Here is a 15,036-nt window from a genome sequence, read left to right as displayed (position 1 = left end):
TATTCCTCACAATTGCGTCATTAATTTGTGGTCAATTTGAATTTAATTATCTTGAAATGGTTATGTAACTGAACATAACCATTTGTATTTTATATAACCACAATACATGATTGAGTGGTGGTGTAATGGTTAGGACGCCTGCCTGTGGGGAGACAGTCGTTTCAATCCTATCTCACAAATATTTGTGAAGTTAGGAGTTAGTTATAAAGTTTGTGAGGATGTATGTGTGCGGGTGTATGTTTTATACTCTTTCACGCAAAATCTACTAGACGGATTGTTATGAAATTTGGTACATGGGTAGAATATAACCTGGAATAACACATAGGGTACTTTTTATCCTAGACTTCCCACGGGAGCGAAGCCCCAGGGCGTAGCTAGTGAAGAAATAAAACAACGAAATTTGATTTGGTTAAATTTATTGCTGTAACAACTAATTTATTAATATATAAAACAGTATAAGAGATCAAAACAGCCACGTGATAGGAATGGCGAGCGAAGCAAATATTAATTAACATATACAAAGAATTTATAAAATGTCTTATAAAAAATGGAATTATTCACTAAGTAAATCTCAGCACGCGTCTTTAAAGACTTAAAAAAACTATTAAAGTGATGCGGTCAAATTGCGAATGCACATTACAGAGGTCGACATTAATAATAATAATATAATATTCTTTATTTAGAAAAGTATGTCTATAATTTTTTTTACCGATACTTTTATTAGGTAACACTTTTAATAAATTTTTTAAAACACGCGATCTCATGGTGAATTTTGTTTCAAGCAATGGTCATAAAGTGAATAACTTAAACTGCACTACTAAGATACCAAATATATATTTTTACAAAAAAAACTTAGACAAATTTGTACAATATTTTATCAAAAGTAGACTCGAGATCATAATCGATCGATTGTAACACTTGTGTTATCAATCGATCGATTATGAGTAGGAATGACACAATTTTCATTTATATTCGTCGTACTATCGTTTTACTATATCTACATAGTAACTTTATTTCTTAATCGTGCTGTTTTCGTGCTTATTTGATTTATACAATAAACATCTTTTTATATACCATTTAAAGACTTTTCATCTTATCTACCATATTTCCATGTACAAACAAAAACCGTACATATGTTTGTACGAGTATGTATCCTTTTTATAGATTGGTTGAACATAAATCCTTATCATGAGAATTTTTTGTACTTATTTCTTGTAAGGTTTTTATGCTATCCAAATTACAAGTTGATGTTATATCATTACCTCAAGTGAAACTCTATGACGTGGTAGAATACTTTCTGGTGGTCGACGCCATAGCCGTTGCCAAGAAGGCTGGCTGCTATTCTTCTAAGAAACTGATATTCTATGACTTTAAGAGTTCTTTAGTACTTGTAGATTTATGAAGTTTGGATAATATTTCTCTCAAAGGCTAATAAAAATTGGTCTGAAGTACGATTACTTCCTCAATTCAAGTGAAAGTGACTTTAAATAAATGTTTACAGGGATGATAACTTTTGTCCCGGAAAACGTCTGATCATAGCAGTGAAAACCAAGAAGGCTGATCTAGATGCTATATCTGATAAATTAATATAGTTAGTCAGAGGAGAATTGACCTTCTTGATCCACGTGGAAGATAACCTTCTTAGTGAAGTCAAAAACTAGACTAGAGAAGTAATTTCTGAAGATAGGATATTATTCTCAAAAGCTAATATAGTTGGTCTGAGGAGATATGACCTCTTTGATCCATGTGGAAGTGACTTTGACGTTATGGTATATCCCGGGCTGGTGGTCAACGCCGCAGCCGAAGCCGGCCGACGTGATGCCGACAAGGTAGTAACGACCGCTATCCAGGACTATTAGAGGTCCTCCAGAGTCTCCTGTGAATATAAACATATATAGAAATAAATTATCCTATTTAAGGTGACACATAACTGCACACTAGCCCCGTCATCACATTTTTACTATGTATTATTTATAAGCGAAAACTAAAAAAATCCTCATTCCAAAGTATTCTACACTAGTTAAAGGAATTTGTTGTCAACTATTATAGTTTTCCATTGTACAATGTAGTCACAGTCTACTAAACCGAAAACGGTGGCCAACAAAATCTTCTTCAACTTAGACACCTTAAAGCACCTGGCTAAAGCACTCAGGTGCTTATGAAATTTACGGAACTTTATCAAATGAATATTGGTGCTTTAGTTATCGCGATCGCGTGGCTGAATAGTATAACGCGGAGCCGTGTAATCTTATGAATATAAATAATAAAATTTGAATGACCACATACCTAAGCATGCGTCCTGATGACCGTCGGAGTGTCCGGCGCATATCATCTCCGAGTGGATCTCTACCGAGATCTGCTTGCTCTGGTGCCATTTGATGCATTGCTCTTTACCTGAAAACAAAATCAGCATTTTAGATTGAAAAAGTTTATAAAACATTGCTGAATGCACAAGAAAGAAGAATGTTTATTTGGAAAAAATCTGAGTATGATGGCCAGCAGACTGGACTGTGTCGGTCGCTGCTGTGCAGTCTCCCATGTACTGACTAGGTTATATTTCATTTATTGTTGGTTGGTTGTATATGGTGTTTCGTATTTGTATTACTAACTGTAGGTTAAGATCTAATTGTAACTAACGCTTGTGAATTGAAAGGTCTCAGGTTCGTATCCTACTCGTGCCATATATGAGTTGGTATACCAATCTAAATCATATATAGGAGTTTTCATAGACCACCACTTGACGTGTGTGGTGACGGAAAACATCGTGAGGAAACCTGCACACTGGTTGATAGTTTAGTTTCCTAGTGTGTACGCGATTACCTGCCACTAGATGGAGGTAAGTGGTCGTAAAATTCATGTCAGATTCCTTTAGGCGACTTGAATAAAATCTGACACCAGTGTTACCAATAACACACTCGATATTATGATGATATAATAAAAAAATATATATGTATATATCACACACAAATCACACAGATTAAGTTAGCCCCAAAGTAAGTTCGAGACTTGTGTTATGGGATACTAACTCAATGATACTATATTTTATAACAAATACATATATAGATAAACATCCAAGACCCGGGCCAATCAGAAAAAGATCATTTTCCATCATGACCCGACCGGGGATCGAACTACTTCAGTAATGAACTAACAACTCTGAGACAGAACTTACTCAGTATAGGCACGGTTGCCGACTGCAGCAGATTCGTGCCAGTGTGTCCGTGACTAGAGTCAGTTTTGCCCCACCCAGCGATCACTCCTGACCTTCCTCTCAGCTCCAGCTCACTGTCCGGGAGACAGATTGGCAGGATGTGGCTCATGAATGTGATTGGTCGAGACAATTTGAGCAACGCGATGTCGTACCGGTCCGGCTGCGTCACTCGGTATTGGAAGTAGGGATGCAGGATCTTCTGTACGACCCTAATATTGGAAATGATTTGTGATTATATATGTATGTATATATATACGCTATTTTTTTGTTTTGTTTTTGATTTATTATTATGTTTGACCCAGTGAAGATGGAAATTCAAATTCAAAATTTTTATTATCAATACTTATATTATAAAGAGAAAAGCTGTTTGGTTGTTTGTAATGGATAAACTCAAAACTCCTGGACTGATTTTATTGAAATTTGGCACAGAGATAGAAGAAACCTTCTTGAGTGACATAGGCAACTTTTTTAAATTTCACTTCTCGCAATCGAATCGATTCGAGCTTCGAATCACTTTGCAGTGTGGTTGTCGTTGCGTCTCAATGGCGCAATGAGATTCGTTGCTGCGTCTCGCTGCGAATCGACTCGATGGTAACATGTAAATAGCAAAGTCCCACACAGACGTTTAGTAGTGTATATAGAAACTATATAGATTGATAGACGTAAAATGGGTGAATTAATTCGGACCACAGACTTATTATTAACCTCGTAAGTCTGTAATTCGGATGAATTTATATGATTTTGATAGCTCAGTGATTAAGTGCATTCTCTCGGATTATTTTGATAATGAGGAATTTATTTCATAAAATATCTTGTTATCTGGACTTTCTTCGGTTCTTGGTCGGCTTGGTCTCTTGTCACCAACATTTTGATATGAAAAAATAAATTTTGCCGCAAGATACTTACGCCTTTGCGCTCATTTATGTTAGAAAATTGTATTGATCTCATACATATGCTATATTACTCATGTCACTTATTTGATATCACTAGTTTATATTTATTTTTTAATATTTATTAATAGATAGATACCCAAGCTTCTTAGCAGTGTCGGAGCCAGCGTTGGTGTCCAGGGCCCCAAGCCACACTGCAATGTCACGCGGCCGCGCGCGCGACACGCAGTGCGCTGCCGTCGCTACATACCAGCGGGATACTGCAATAGGAATATCATATATATATATATATATATATATACTTCGCTCCCGTGGGAATATTGAGATAAAATATAGCCTATAACAATTTTGGATAATGTACTTACCTTGGTACTTTCTAATGGTGAAAGAATTTTTGAAATCGGTTCGGTAGTTTCGGAGATTACCCGTCTCAAACATACAAACTCACAAACGGTTACCTCTTTATAATAATAGTATAGATTATATTATTAACTCCATTATCGTATGTTCAGAAGACAAGGTCAGAGAATTGTAACATGTGTAATATAAACAAAGTGTTTTACTATATTATAAAAAGAATTCCCCTTACGCGTCTGTCTGTATGAAACTCAAAAACCACCGAACGGATTTTTGTGCGGTTTTCACCAATAGATAGTCTGATTCTTTAGCATAGTTTAGAATCTCACCAAGAACTCCTCCGCACTGGAACTCTGATATTCGGACGTGGGCCTGCCAGGGGAACTCCGCGAACCTCGCCTCTCGGCCTCCGATGATGCGCTTTTGCAGGATACGGGATGAAGGCACACCGCAGTCCGCCTGAAATGGATGGTCTACATATAAATATATAGCTTTATGATACTAGAAGACAGTCGTGGTCCAATATATATTATAAAACTCTTGCGTTACTGAGTGACTGACAGACAGACAACGTACAGCAGAAACTACTGGTCGTAGGAAGCTGAAATTTGGCATGTAGGTTCCCTGGTGAGTGTACTAAGAGAGGATTTTTGTAATTTTTTTGGAATGGGGGTGAAAGGGGTGAAACACGTTTATATGAAAGTTCTACACCGTTGAAATTAGTAACTTGAAATAATTTGGATTTTCGTTGTTTTTATTTTTCTTAAAGAATGATCGAGTTTTTACTATGAAATTCACGTGGACGAAGAAGCGGGCAAAGTTAATGGTTTTATAAGACACTCGCCTGTGAACCGAAAGGAAACACTATTCTGAGGGCGAAGTACGGGTTAGCATTTCAATATTCAAAATCATCGAGAGGATTCGCAGTGGGACGCAGCGAACCAATCATATTCGTGTGGTTGGCGTCGCGTCACAATGGCGCAATGTGATTGGTTAGCTGAGTCTTACTGCGAATCGACTGTGAGATGGAAATAGCAAAGTCGCACGACGCATCTTTATGCGTCGTGCGACTTTATTTATGGACAAATTTTTATTCACTAATTATATAATATTCGACCTCCGTGGCCCAATGGTCATCATGCCGTACTGCTACACTGGAGGTAGCGAGTTCAATCCCCGGTCAGGTCAAGATGGAAAAATGATCTTTTTCAGATTAATCTTGGTCTTGGATGTTAATCTTTTTTGAAGACCTCGGTGGCGCGGTGGTAAAGTGCTTGCCTCTGAACCGAGAGGTCCCGGGTTCGATTCCCGGTCGGATCATGATGGAAAATGATCTTTTTCTGATAGGGCTGGGTCTTGGATGTTTTTCTATATATGTATATGTTATAAAATATTGTGTCGTTGAGTTAGTAACCCATAACACAAGTCTCGAACTTACTTTGGGGCTAACTCAATCTGTGTGATTTGTCCTAATATATTTAGTATATATTTATATTTATCTACATACATATATATATATATGTTATAACATATAGTATCGTTGAGTTAGTTCCCATAACACAAGTTTCGAACTTACTTTGGGGCTAACTCAATGTGTGTGATTTGTCCCTATTTGTAGGGACAATATAGGGATATTGTGAGGAGCATCAAAGAGAAATCAAATTTAAGTTCGGTTGAATTATTATTGTTGATAGTGCATTTAGCTAGATCTTTTGTTCTACCTGTGAGGCGTCATCGTCGACTCTCCGCCGGAACAAGTTGGCAGGTACCACACTACGCTGTGGAATGTGCCGCAGTTTAGGCGGTACCACCTTGTTGTACATCCATTCTGACGATGGAATACTGGAACAAATTCAATTCAATCCGTTATTCATTGGTTTGTAGCGTATATTTGTATAAATTTTTATTGTTTCATTTTTAGATTAATTATTTCAGACTAGCTGCGGCCCGGGGCTTCGCTCACGTGGGAATTTTGGGATAAAAAGTACGTCTATGTCTTATTCTAGGTTATATTCTACCCGTGTACCAAATTTCATAACAATCCGTCTAGTAGATTTTGCGTGAAAGAGTAACAAACATACATAAACGCACATCCTCACAAACTCTCGCATTTATAACATTAGTAGGATAGACAGACAGACAGGTGAGATAAATAGACAGACCTATTTTGTACTTATTATTTCTTTTATACTAGTTTTGCTAAAATCGATTTCGTAGTTCCATCTGTGTTTTGTTGTAAAATTTCTAAGGATTTTATTGTTTACGCCTTTACCTAAACAATACCACACTGTGTGCCTGTCCTGCACACTGAATGACGTGTACGATGCCACAGATACTGAGCTGTCAGTACTGCATTTGGTCCTCACAAATTTACGTCGAGAATAAGAGAATATATTCGACATAAAAATACCTGTTGTCAACCTCACTCTTGTACCGATCGTGTAGATAGCAGCAGGAGAACAGCCAGCTCCCGGCGCAGCCCATGACCCTCGTGCCTCCTTGCAGCCAGCAGCTGAGAGACAGCGTGCATGGCAATATGTCGGAGCCCAGGTTGCAGACGCTCGGGTAGTGGAAGATTGATAGCAGCGCACGGCTTGTTAGGTCTGGAACGTAGGTAAAGACAGCTATAGATCATATCTTCCATTTCGCTCACACAAGAATGAGTGCGTAATCGAAATACACGAGAAGAAACGAGACAGAGCGCTGTCATTTTTGTTCAATGCTCTGCTCAATCTGCCGAATGACGTAGGCAGGCTACTCACACACCTGTCGCAGGGGCAATCTAGGGTCTAAAGAAGGAAATGCACGTATTTTATAGAAAAGGAAGGTCACCCTACATCTCTTTCTTTTAAATACCTGCAACCCTTTCTGTCCCTTAAATCCGAGCGTGTGTAGCCGGTTGGGCCGGGAAGTTGTGTGGATCATGGAATTAGTAGGTACTTTATACGGAATAGGTACCTACTATCTACGAATTCTAAGGTGTGAATATCCTCACTTAGTTACACTCATCCGTTGTCAATATAGTTTTCTTCGCCTTTAGTCTGGAATGATTTAAAAGTCATTCTCTTTCATTAAAGTCTCGTTACTTGCGGAATTCCAGGAAAAAATGGATGTGTAGATTAGATTTAAAGCGTGAAGAGGTAAATATATAAATTTACTTTCTCATTTATTCATAAGTATTATTACAATTTATATAAAAAAATAGTTTTTTTAATTACCTTCCAAACCATTTGCATGTCTCGTAACATTTAAAATAATCAGCGGTATCAACATTGGGCTGTAACGCCATCTTGCGCGCGGCCATTTTGTTTTCCCTACGCCATTATGTCGCGAACAGTTCTTTCGTCTCTTTAATACTAAGTCTGTGTTATTCTTGATATCGTTGGACCTGTGTGTGTAACATGGTGGACTTCCATTCTTCACCGTTGACATGGCGCTAGTGTGCTCTTAAATTGTTCTGACATAGTGTGGTTGGTGGTGGTGGTTTATTGAAATATATCTGAAACAAAAATAATGGAAATTTGTTGTGTAAAATAAGCAATAATAATGAAATTCATACATTTATCAGTCGTAAAATACAGGTCACGTTTTTAACCTTTGCGGGATAAACAGGGCCAAGACAACCGTGAGGCCACATTTAGCGAGTTGTAAAATAACGATAAAAACCGTATAAAAGCGGTTTGAACCAGTGTATATCACAAAATCCACTTCGAACTGGTACTCGGTACAGATATAAGTATAGGTAATGTACTCGCGTACGTCCTGTTTTTTTTAGAAGCCTACTGCCTATTTTCAAAGATTTTACTACCTTTGATGTTGATAACACACTTTATTTTATAACGAGCTTTTGCCTACGGTTTTACCCGCGTAAATTTCCAACAGGATAATTTTTTTACCGGGATGAAACCCTATGTCTATACCTACCCTATGTGCAAAATTTCAAGAAGATTGGCTCCACGAATAAGCGGTGAAGGTAACAAACAAAGTTACTTTCGCATTTATAATTATTAAGTTAGGATTAAGATAAACATTCGCCCCTTAGTGTGTCCAAAACTTTTTCCAAATTTTACTTAAAAAGACATTTAAATAGAATTTTAGGATTAGCTAAGAGGAGCTGCCTCACTCTTGTCCTTACATATTATAAAACAAACTCCACTGCCGCGTCTGTCTGTATGTTCGCGATAATCTCAAAAGCTACTGCACGGATTTTTATGCGGTTTTCACCAATACATAGTGTGATTACTGAGCAAGGTTTAGATGCATAATCTATTATATTTTTACCCGAGCGAAGTTGGGACGGGCGTTAGTTTAAACTAAATACAATAATAGCAAAAGTGAATTTAAGTACGTTCGTGTCGCGAACACACAACGATATGTCTCTATTGTTGATGTTCACTATTTATAACAACAGGTCGTTATGGTACTACGGACGAAATGATACTGTATACGTTATGATACTGTGGACCTTATGCACCGGAAGGGTTATAGTCAATGTATATGTATAATCTGAATGTGTGCTCAAACCTCGTTAGGATTTTAGGTGTTTTGCACATTTATAAGCAAGCAAGTAGTGGCCTATGAAAACTACTAGAGTCAGATTGGTATACAAACTCATGTGGCACTTGTGAGATTCGAATCTGGGATCTTTCGATCGCAAGCGATCGGTCTTAACCACTCGACCACCGCCGCAAGAAATATCATCATTTTCCACGTGTCACGGCGGGTCGTTCTCGCCCCACAAGTGCGGTGGCGCATAGCCGCTTTCAATTCTGAGCGCGTTGATGGCGAATTAAAAAATATTAAAAGTAATAAAGTAGTGCAAGAAAGAGACAGAGGCTTTTGCACAATAATGGGATATAAACGGCTATTAAATAATTAAGAGTAGTTTATTTTATTGTGGTGATTTCTCAATAAAAGTTGTTTCAAAATAAAAAAAAAATTACGATTTTTTTTTACGATCTTAAATCAACTTTCCAACCAAATTATTACTTTTTTGTCATTTGTAGTCGATAGTATTTATTTTTTTATATATATTTGCGTACATACATTCGGTAAAACATGTAGGTTTAATTCATTTTAACATCAATTTGTATATTTGTTACTCATGTATTTCGGTAAATATTTTTTTATTGTTTTCTTTGAACCAACTCTAAATCTTCGTGTAATGATTGGATCATTGCATTGTTACAGTCTATGAATTATCACAATGATCGTAAATATATCTATTTTATCTAGAGCATACGTATTTTTAAAATTATAAATAAATAAATAAATATATTAGGCCAAATCACACAGATTGAGCTAGCCTCAAAGTAAGTTCGAGACTTGTGTTATGGGATACTAACTCAACGATACTATATTTTATAACATATACATATATAGATAAACATCCAAGACCCGGGCCAATCAGAAAAAGATCATTTTCCATCATGACCCGACCGGGGATCGAACCCGGGACCTCTCGGTTCAGAGGCAAGCACTTTACCACTGCGCCACCGAGGTCGTCATTTTTTATTGAACTGAATTTTTCTGACCTTGTCATCTAACCAAGACAATTTAGCTCTTCAATTCTTAAAAAAAAATTTTCATATCTGTGATTTATGTAGAAAAATGTAAATATGCAATTATATCTGTAAGATAATATTTCTAGACGTCACACCCCCGAAAGCAACCTGGTACATGCGGAGATTCATTGTTTCTTAACATAACACTGTTGTGAGATTTTATTCAAGTCGCCTAAAGGCATATGGCATGAGTTATACGACCACCTACTGTCATCTACTGGCAAGTAGTCGTAGACAAAGAGAGGTGTAATTTAACAAAACTCATGAAAATTTGTCCGTCGCCGCAGCAAACAAACAGTCATTAAAAACTCATAACATACAACATACAATACCTTTCATTTTTATCTACACGTTGAAAGTTCTGCGCATATATAAATGGTTCGGATAATTTGAAACGCAGAGTGGCTATAGTTTATAGAGCGCGCTATGATTTGTAATACAATGAAATAACAATAGAAACTCCAGACTTTTAAAAATGAAAAAGAAAAGTATTTAAAAAAGTATTTTTTTTTACTTTACATACTTTTTATACAAAAAATATTAAAATAATGTCTTAAAAAACATGATATATCATTGTTAGATTATATTTTAATTTAACTTAATTATTAACATATGTCTTTGAGCAATTTTTACACGTTTTAAAATAAAAAAATGTTTGGATCCGTTATTAAGTGATATTTACCAAAGTTACAAACTACTGGCATTTCGGAACGGCCACTTCTGAGAAATGCCATGCCATATGAAAACTTTAATAGTTGTCGAACGAGGCGACTAATGTTGACAGCCGAGAAAGTACAACAATATTACCGCAAGTTTATTTGTTAGACAAATGAAAAACCCACCCGACTTTCAATATTCTTTTAGCCACAACTTTTGAACGGTAGAACCGATTTTGTTCAAAAAAATCGGTTCACCCGTTGATGAGCGTCGGTGCCACGTGCACATACAGATAGACGGACAGACACACTTAACGGCCAAACATATAACATCCCTCTTAGTGCGTTGGGCGTTAAAAAAGTTTATGCTGTATCTTTTAAACTACGCAACGGATTTATGCGGGGTTCTTAGACGTTTCAACGGATTCAAAATGACGCTTTGCATCTTTGTATGTATAACATGCATAATGTAGCACGCATGCGTAGCCGGGGCGGGTCGCTAGTCATGGATAACATAGACAAAAGCGCGCTCTATAAGCGCAAAATGCGCGTTACCAACTCTCTAATTTAAAAGTATCTCATGGAATTGGTGAAATTTATTATAATTTTAGATGACAACTGTTGTAGATATTAACGACGCTGACAGAACGCAAAATGTTCTTTCATTTTTGGCCAATCACTTTGTTTTTGCTGTTATGCTAATCTTTAGCTAACGTCGCGAAAGTTAATTTATTTGTACATAAAATTAACATTGCTTATTTGTGGAAATGCTTACTTATAAAATATACATACTTATTCTACCTCTGTAAAGAGCAAGAAGCGAACTTGGTGGCGTGTGGTTCCGTCCTAAAATAGAGTCATTCCAAATAGCGTATATGGTGTATGAGGCGATTAAGGGCCTAAATGTATTGGCATAAACCTACGGCTTGAGTTGCAGTTGTTACCGAGTTAATTTGACACAAGCAAAAAGTGACAGAACAGACATAAATATCTTTACATATTATAAAACAAAGTCCGCTATCGCGTCTGTCTGTCTTGCCGCAATAAACTAATAAACTACTTCACGCACGTACGGATTTTCATGCGGTTTTTATCAATAGATAGAGTGATACCTTAGTAAGGTTTAGGGGTTATAATTTATTGCGCAGAAAAACACATAATACGCTATTTTGTCTAAGTTTGTCAGCGACGCAACTAAAATTAACGTCAAATTTGACGGTGCAACTTACCCTTAAACAAGACAGCTCACCGTCTAAAGACATGCATTTTCGTAACACCTTTTGTGTTAAAAGAAAGTTGGGTATTTATCTCTCACTGTTGTACCTATACTGAATGAAAGGATAACTAACAACTAATCTATAGTCACGTTTTAGTTATGTATATCGTCACAGCTATGCAATGGAAATAGGTACGTTAGTTTTGTATGACTTTCCATTTTTTGTTTCACAAGTGTGTTTGACTTTTAAACACTTTTTCAAATCAAATCAAATCAAATCAAAAATATTTGACCGAGCGAGCGATGTGAGCGAGGTCTACAAATCAACTTGCAGGGCAAAAATACATTGTTTTGTATGTATGTTTGTAACGCGTTATAACTTTCGAACCGTTTGTATTAGGGTTCTGTCATTAGAATTTTTAAGTTCGTGGGCCAACAAAATAGGTTAAGTCGTTTTTGAAACATTCACAATTTTGTGAATACTCATCAAAAATGTATAGTGTTCGCGAGTTCGAAGTTCGCGACGAACAATTAGTTATTTGTAATGATAAGAATAAAATATTTTGTAATTTCACTTCAGATCCAATTAGTAAAATTGTAATCACGCGTCATAAGTCAAAAAAAAAAATAAAAAAAAGGAAAGGAGATTTTCGCAAATTGTCAAGGTAAAACGGGTATTTGAAAACATGATAATATTTTTTTCAAAATATATTTAGTGTTTTAATTTGAAACTTTGCATAAAGGATTTACTCCGTATTACCGTATTCTAATATTTATTAAATATATTTTTTCTTGCAGTCGAGTAAAAAGAATATTTGGCATAAGTGACCTCCTTAGTGTTCTTGGTTATACTCTAAGCTGTGACGCCACAGAGTCCAGGAGCCACGGAAAAAAATAACATTTGAAGATTTCGTTGTTTTTACGACCAGCTTTCAGCCGTCCCCCTATTTCGGAATGATGTTGCTGTTGTATGAGATACGACAAACATGGGGAGATTATGAAGTGATTTTAGGACGGGATCTACACGCAGGGTGAGTGACTATCGACACTGTAAAGGGAATGAATCAACCAGTGTGCAGGTTTCCTCAGGATGTTTTATTTCATAAACTTAATGATGTACGTTCCTAACGTCGTTAACCTGCGTCACACAAGGACTTGTTTTAAAACTATTGATGAAGTTATTTATTATATATATAATATTCATTAAGTTATTTATATATAATATTTATTACTATATAATATTAATATATAATAAGTTATTTTATAACTAGCTGCGCCCCTTCGCTCCCGTGGGAATTTCGGCATAAAAAGTACCCTTACCTATGTGTTATTCCAGGTTATTTTCTAGCCGTGTACCAAATTTCATGATAATCTGTCCAGTAGATAATGCGAGAAGAGGTAAGTAACAAACTTACTTTCGCATTGATATTATTTGCGAATGGTTTCCCATACAACACAAACTAGGACTAAAAATCGAGAGGCAAGCCGTCAATCCATTTTTGGACAACATTGTCGACTTCGTGGATCCTGACAATGCCGCCTTCAATAGAGTATAATGGGCAGAGGTCAGTGACGTGCCGCATACTCTGGACCTCCCCGCAGGGACACAGAGGACTGTCCGAGAAGTTCCATCTGCACAGCAATTCGGCGCATCTTCCTTGCTAAGTTCGGCACCTATATATTTGCGTCCAGAATCTTTGCGCAAGATCAAAACCAGGAACTGGCAAGTTGGGGTCGGAGATATGAGTTTTGTTACCCGCTTCGGTGTTAATCCATCTATCTTCCGCATTTATAATATTAGTTGGGATTACATAAAATCCTCAATATATTGAAATTATTTAACTAATCTATACAATACATATAATAACATTGAAGTGGGCTATGTATGCACTATTTAAGAAATAACTAACGGGGGTAAAACTACTGGATAGAATTAGATGCAGTTTTTACAGTTGTATAGCTTCAAATATAGGTATAATACCTACACAGACCGTTTAGTTTATTATTATTGACGACCTCGGTGGCGCAGTGGTAAGGTTCTTGCCACTGAACCGAGAGGTCCCGGGTTCGATCCCCGGTCGGGTCATGATGGAAAATGATCTTTTTCTGATTGGCCTGGGTCTTGGATGTTTATCTATATATGTATTTGTTATAAAATATAGTATCGTTGAGTTAGTATCCCATAACACAAGTCTTGAACTTACTTTGGGGCTAGCTCAATCTGTGTGATTTGTCCTAATATATTTATTTATTTATTTAGTAGATAGGTTTCATCGCGATATGTTGCTTAGATCCCGATATATCGATAACAATAAGTTGTGTGGACGCACCAAATACACGCGGCCGAAGTTGCGGACAAAAGCAAGTTTTCATTATTCTGTTGTGGACACACTGAGAGCCCCTCATGTTCGAATCCGAATAATTAACCTGCGATATGTTGCTTAGATCCCGATATATCGATAACAATAAGTTATGTGTGGACGCACCAAATACACGCGGCCGAAGTTGCGGACAAAAGCAAGTTTTCATTATTCTGTTGTGGACACACTGAGAGCCCCTCATGTTCGAATCCGAATAATTAACCTTATCTCTCTCTTTTACTCGGTTACATTCGGAGCTGTAACGCCTCAAAGTCTGGTTATCATGAAAAAAAAAAGCCATTAAATTTGGAAGATTAGTCTATGATTTTACAACCGGCCGCATGCCTGACGCCAACCTTCTTTTGGAATTATATTGTTCCCTATCAGCTGTTAAAGCTTTGTGTCCCTTAGTCGCCTCATATGACATCCTTGGAAGGATATGGTAGTGGTCCTATTTTAGGGCGGGAGCACACGCCGTACTCCTTATATCTTACAGTAACTTAATTTAAGAGAAATTGGGCCAAAGTCAACGACCTATCTCTATACTTAATCCACGCAAATCAAAAGTACTCACACGCCTTTCACTTATAGAACACTTTCACTGCACAAAAAAAAAAAAATTAAAACAAAGAATCCTTAAATGTCACAGACAAACATTAGGTTTTATTCCTTTGCCTATTCGAAAATTCAAATTTGACAGAACGAAAATTCGTAACTTTTTAAAACGTCGACCGGCGCAGGCTGTTTACAGCGAACTGACGGGTTAAGAGCTCGCTGACTGA

General features: G+C 36.8%; 1 protein-coding gene across 1 annotated transcript; it reads right to left on the bottom strand.

Annotated features, from left to right (window-relative positions):
• Positions 1-405: 405 nt before the first annotated feature.
• Positions 406-15,018, bottom strand: LOC128681564 (uncharacterized protein). Its single transcript, XM_053765560.1, has 9 exons — positions 14,829-15,018; positions 7,677-7,957; positions 6,869-7,061; positions 6,180-6,300; positions 4,788-4,917; positions 4,241-4,361; positions 3,173-3,420; positions 2,287-2,394; positions 406-1,876 (listed from the first exon to the last, which is right to left on the bottom strand). The coding sequence occupies exons 2-9, from the start codon at positions 7,888-7,890 to the stop codon at positions 1,698-1,700; spliced, it is 1,314 nt and encodes a 437-aa protein (XP_053621535.1). The 5' UTR covers positions 7,891-7,957; positions 14,829-15,018; the 3' UTR covers positions 406-1,697.
• Positions 15,019-15,036: the final 18 nt, after the last annotated feature.

Source organism: Plodia interpunctella, chromosome 27 (genome assembly GCF_027563975.2).
Source record: "Plodia interpunctella isolate USDA-ARS_2022_Savannah chromosome 27, ilPloInte3.2, whole genome shotgun sequence".
Taxonomy (NCBI): Eukaryota; Metazoa; Arthropoda; class Insecta; order Lepidoptera; family Pyralidae; genus Plodia; species Plodia interpunctella.
Note: the sequence above shows the minus strand (reverse complement) of the source record. Positions and strands in the feature narration are given on the sequence as shown.

Excerpts from the sequence above, each read along its gene's own strand:
- LOC128681564 (XM_053765560.1), bottom strand. The coding sequence starts at position 7,890 with ATGTCAACGGTGAAGAATGGAAGTCCACCATGTTACACACACAGGTCC. Across the intron at positions 4,918-6,179 it reads TCGACGATGACGCCTCACAG|GCGGACTGCGGTGTGCCTTC; the intron begins GTAGAACAAAAG and ends CATCCATTTCAG. Across the intron at positions 2,395-3,172 it reads GGCAACCGTGCCTATACTGA|GTAAAGAGCAATGCATCAAA; the intron begins GTAAGTTCTGTC and ends TTTTGTTTTCAG.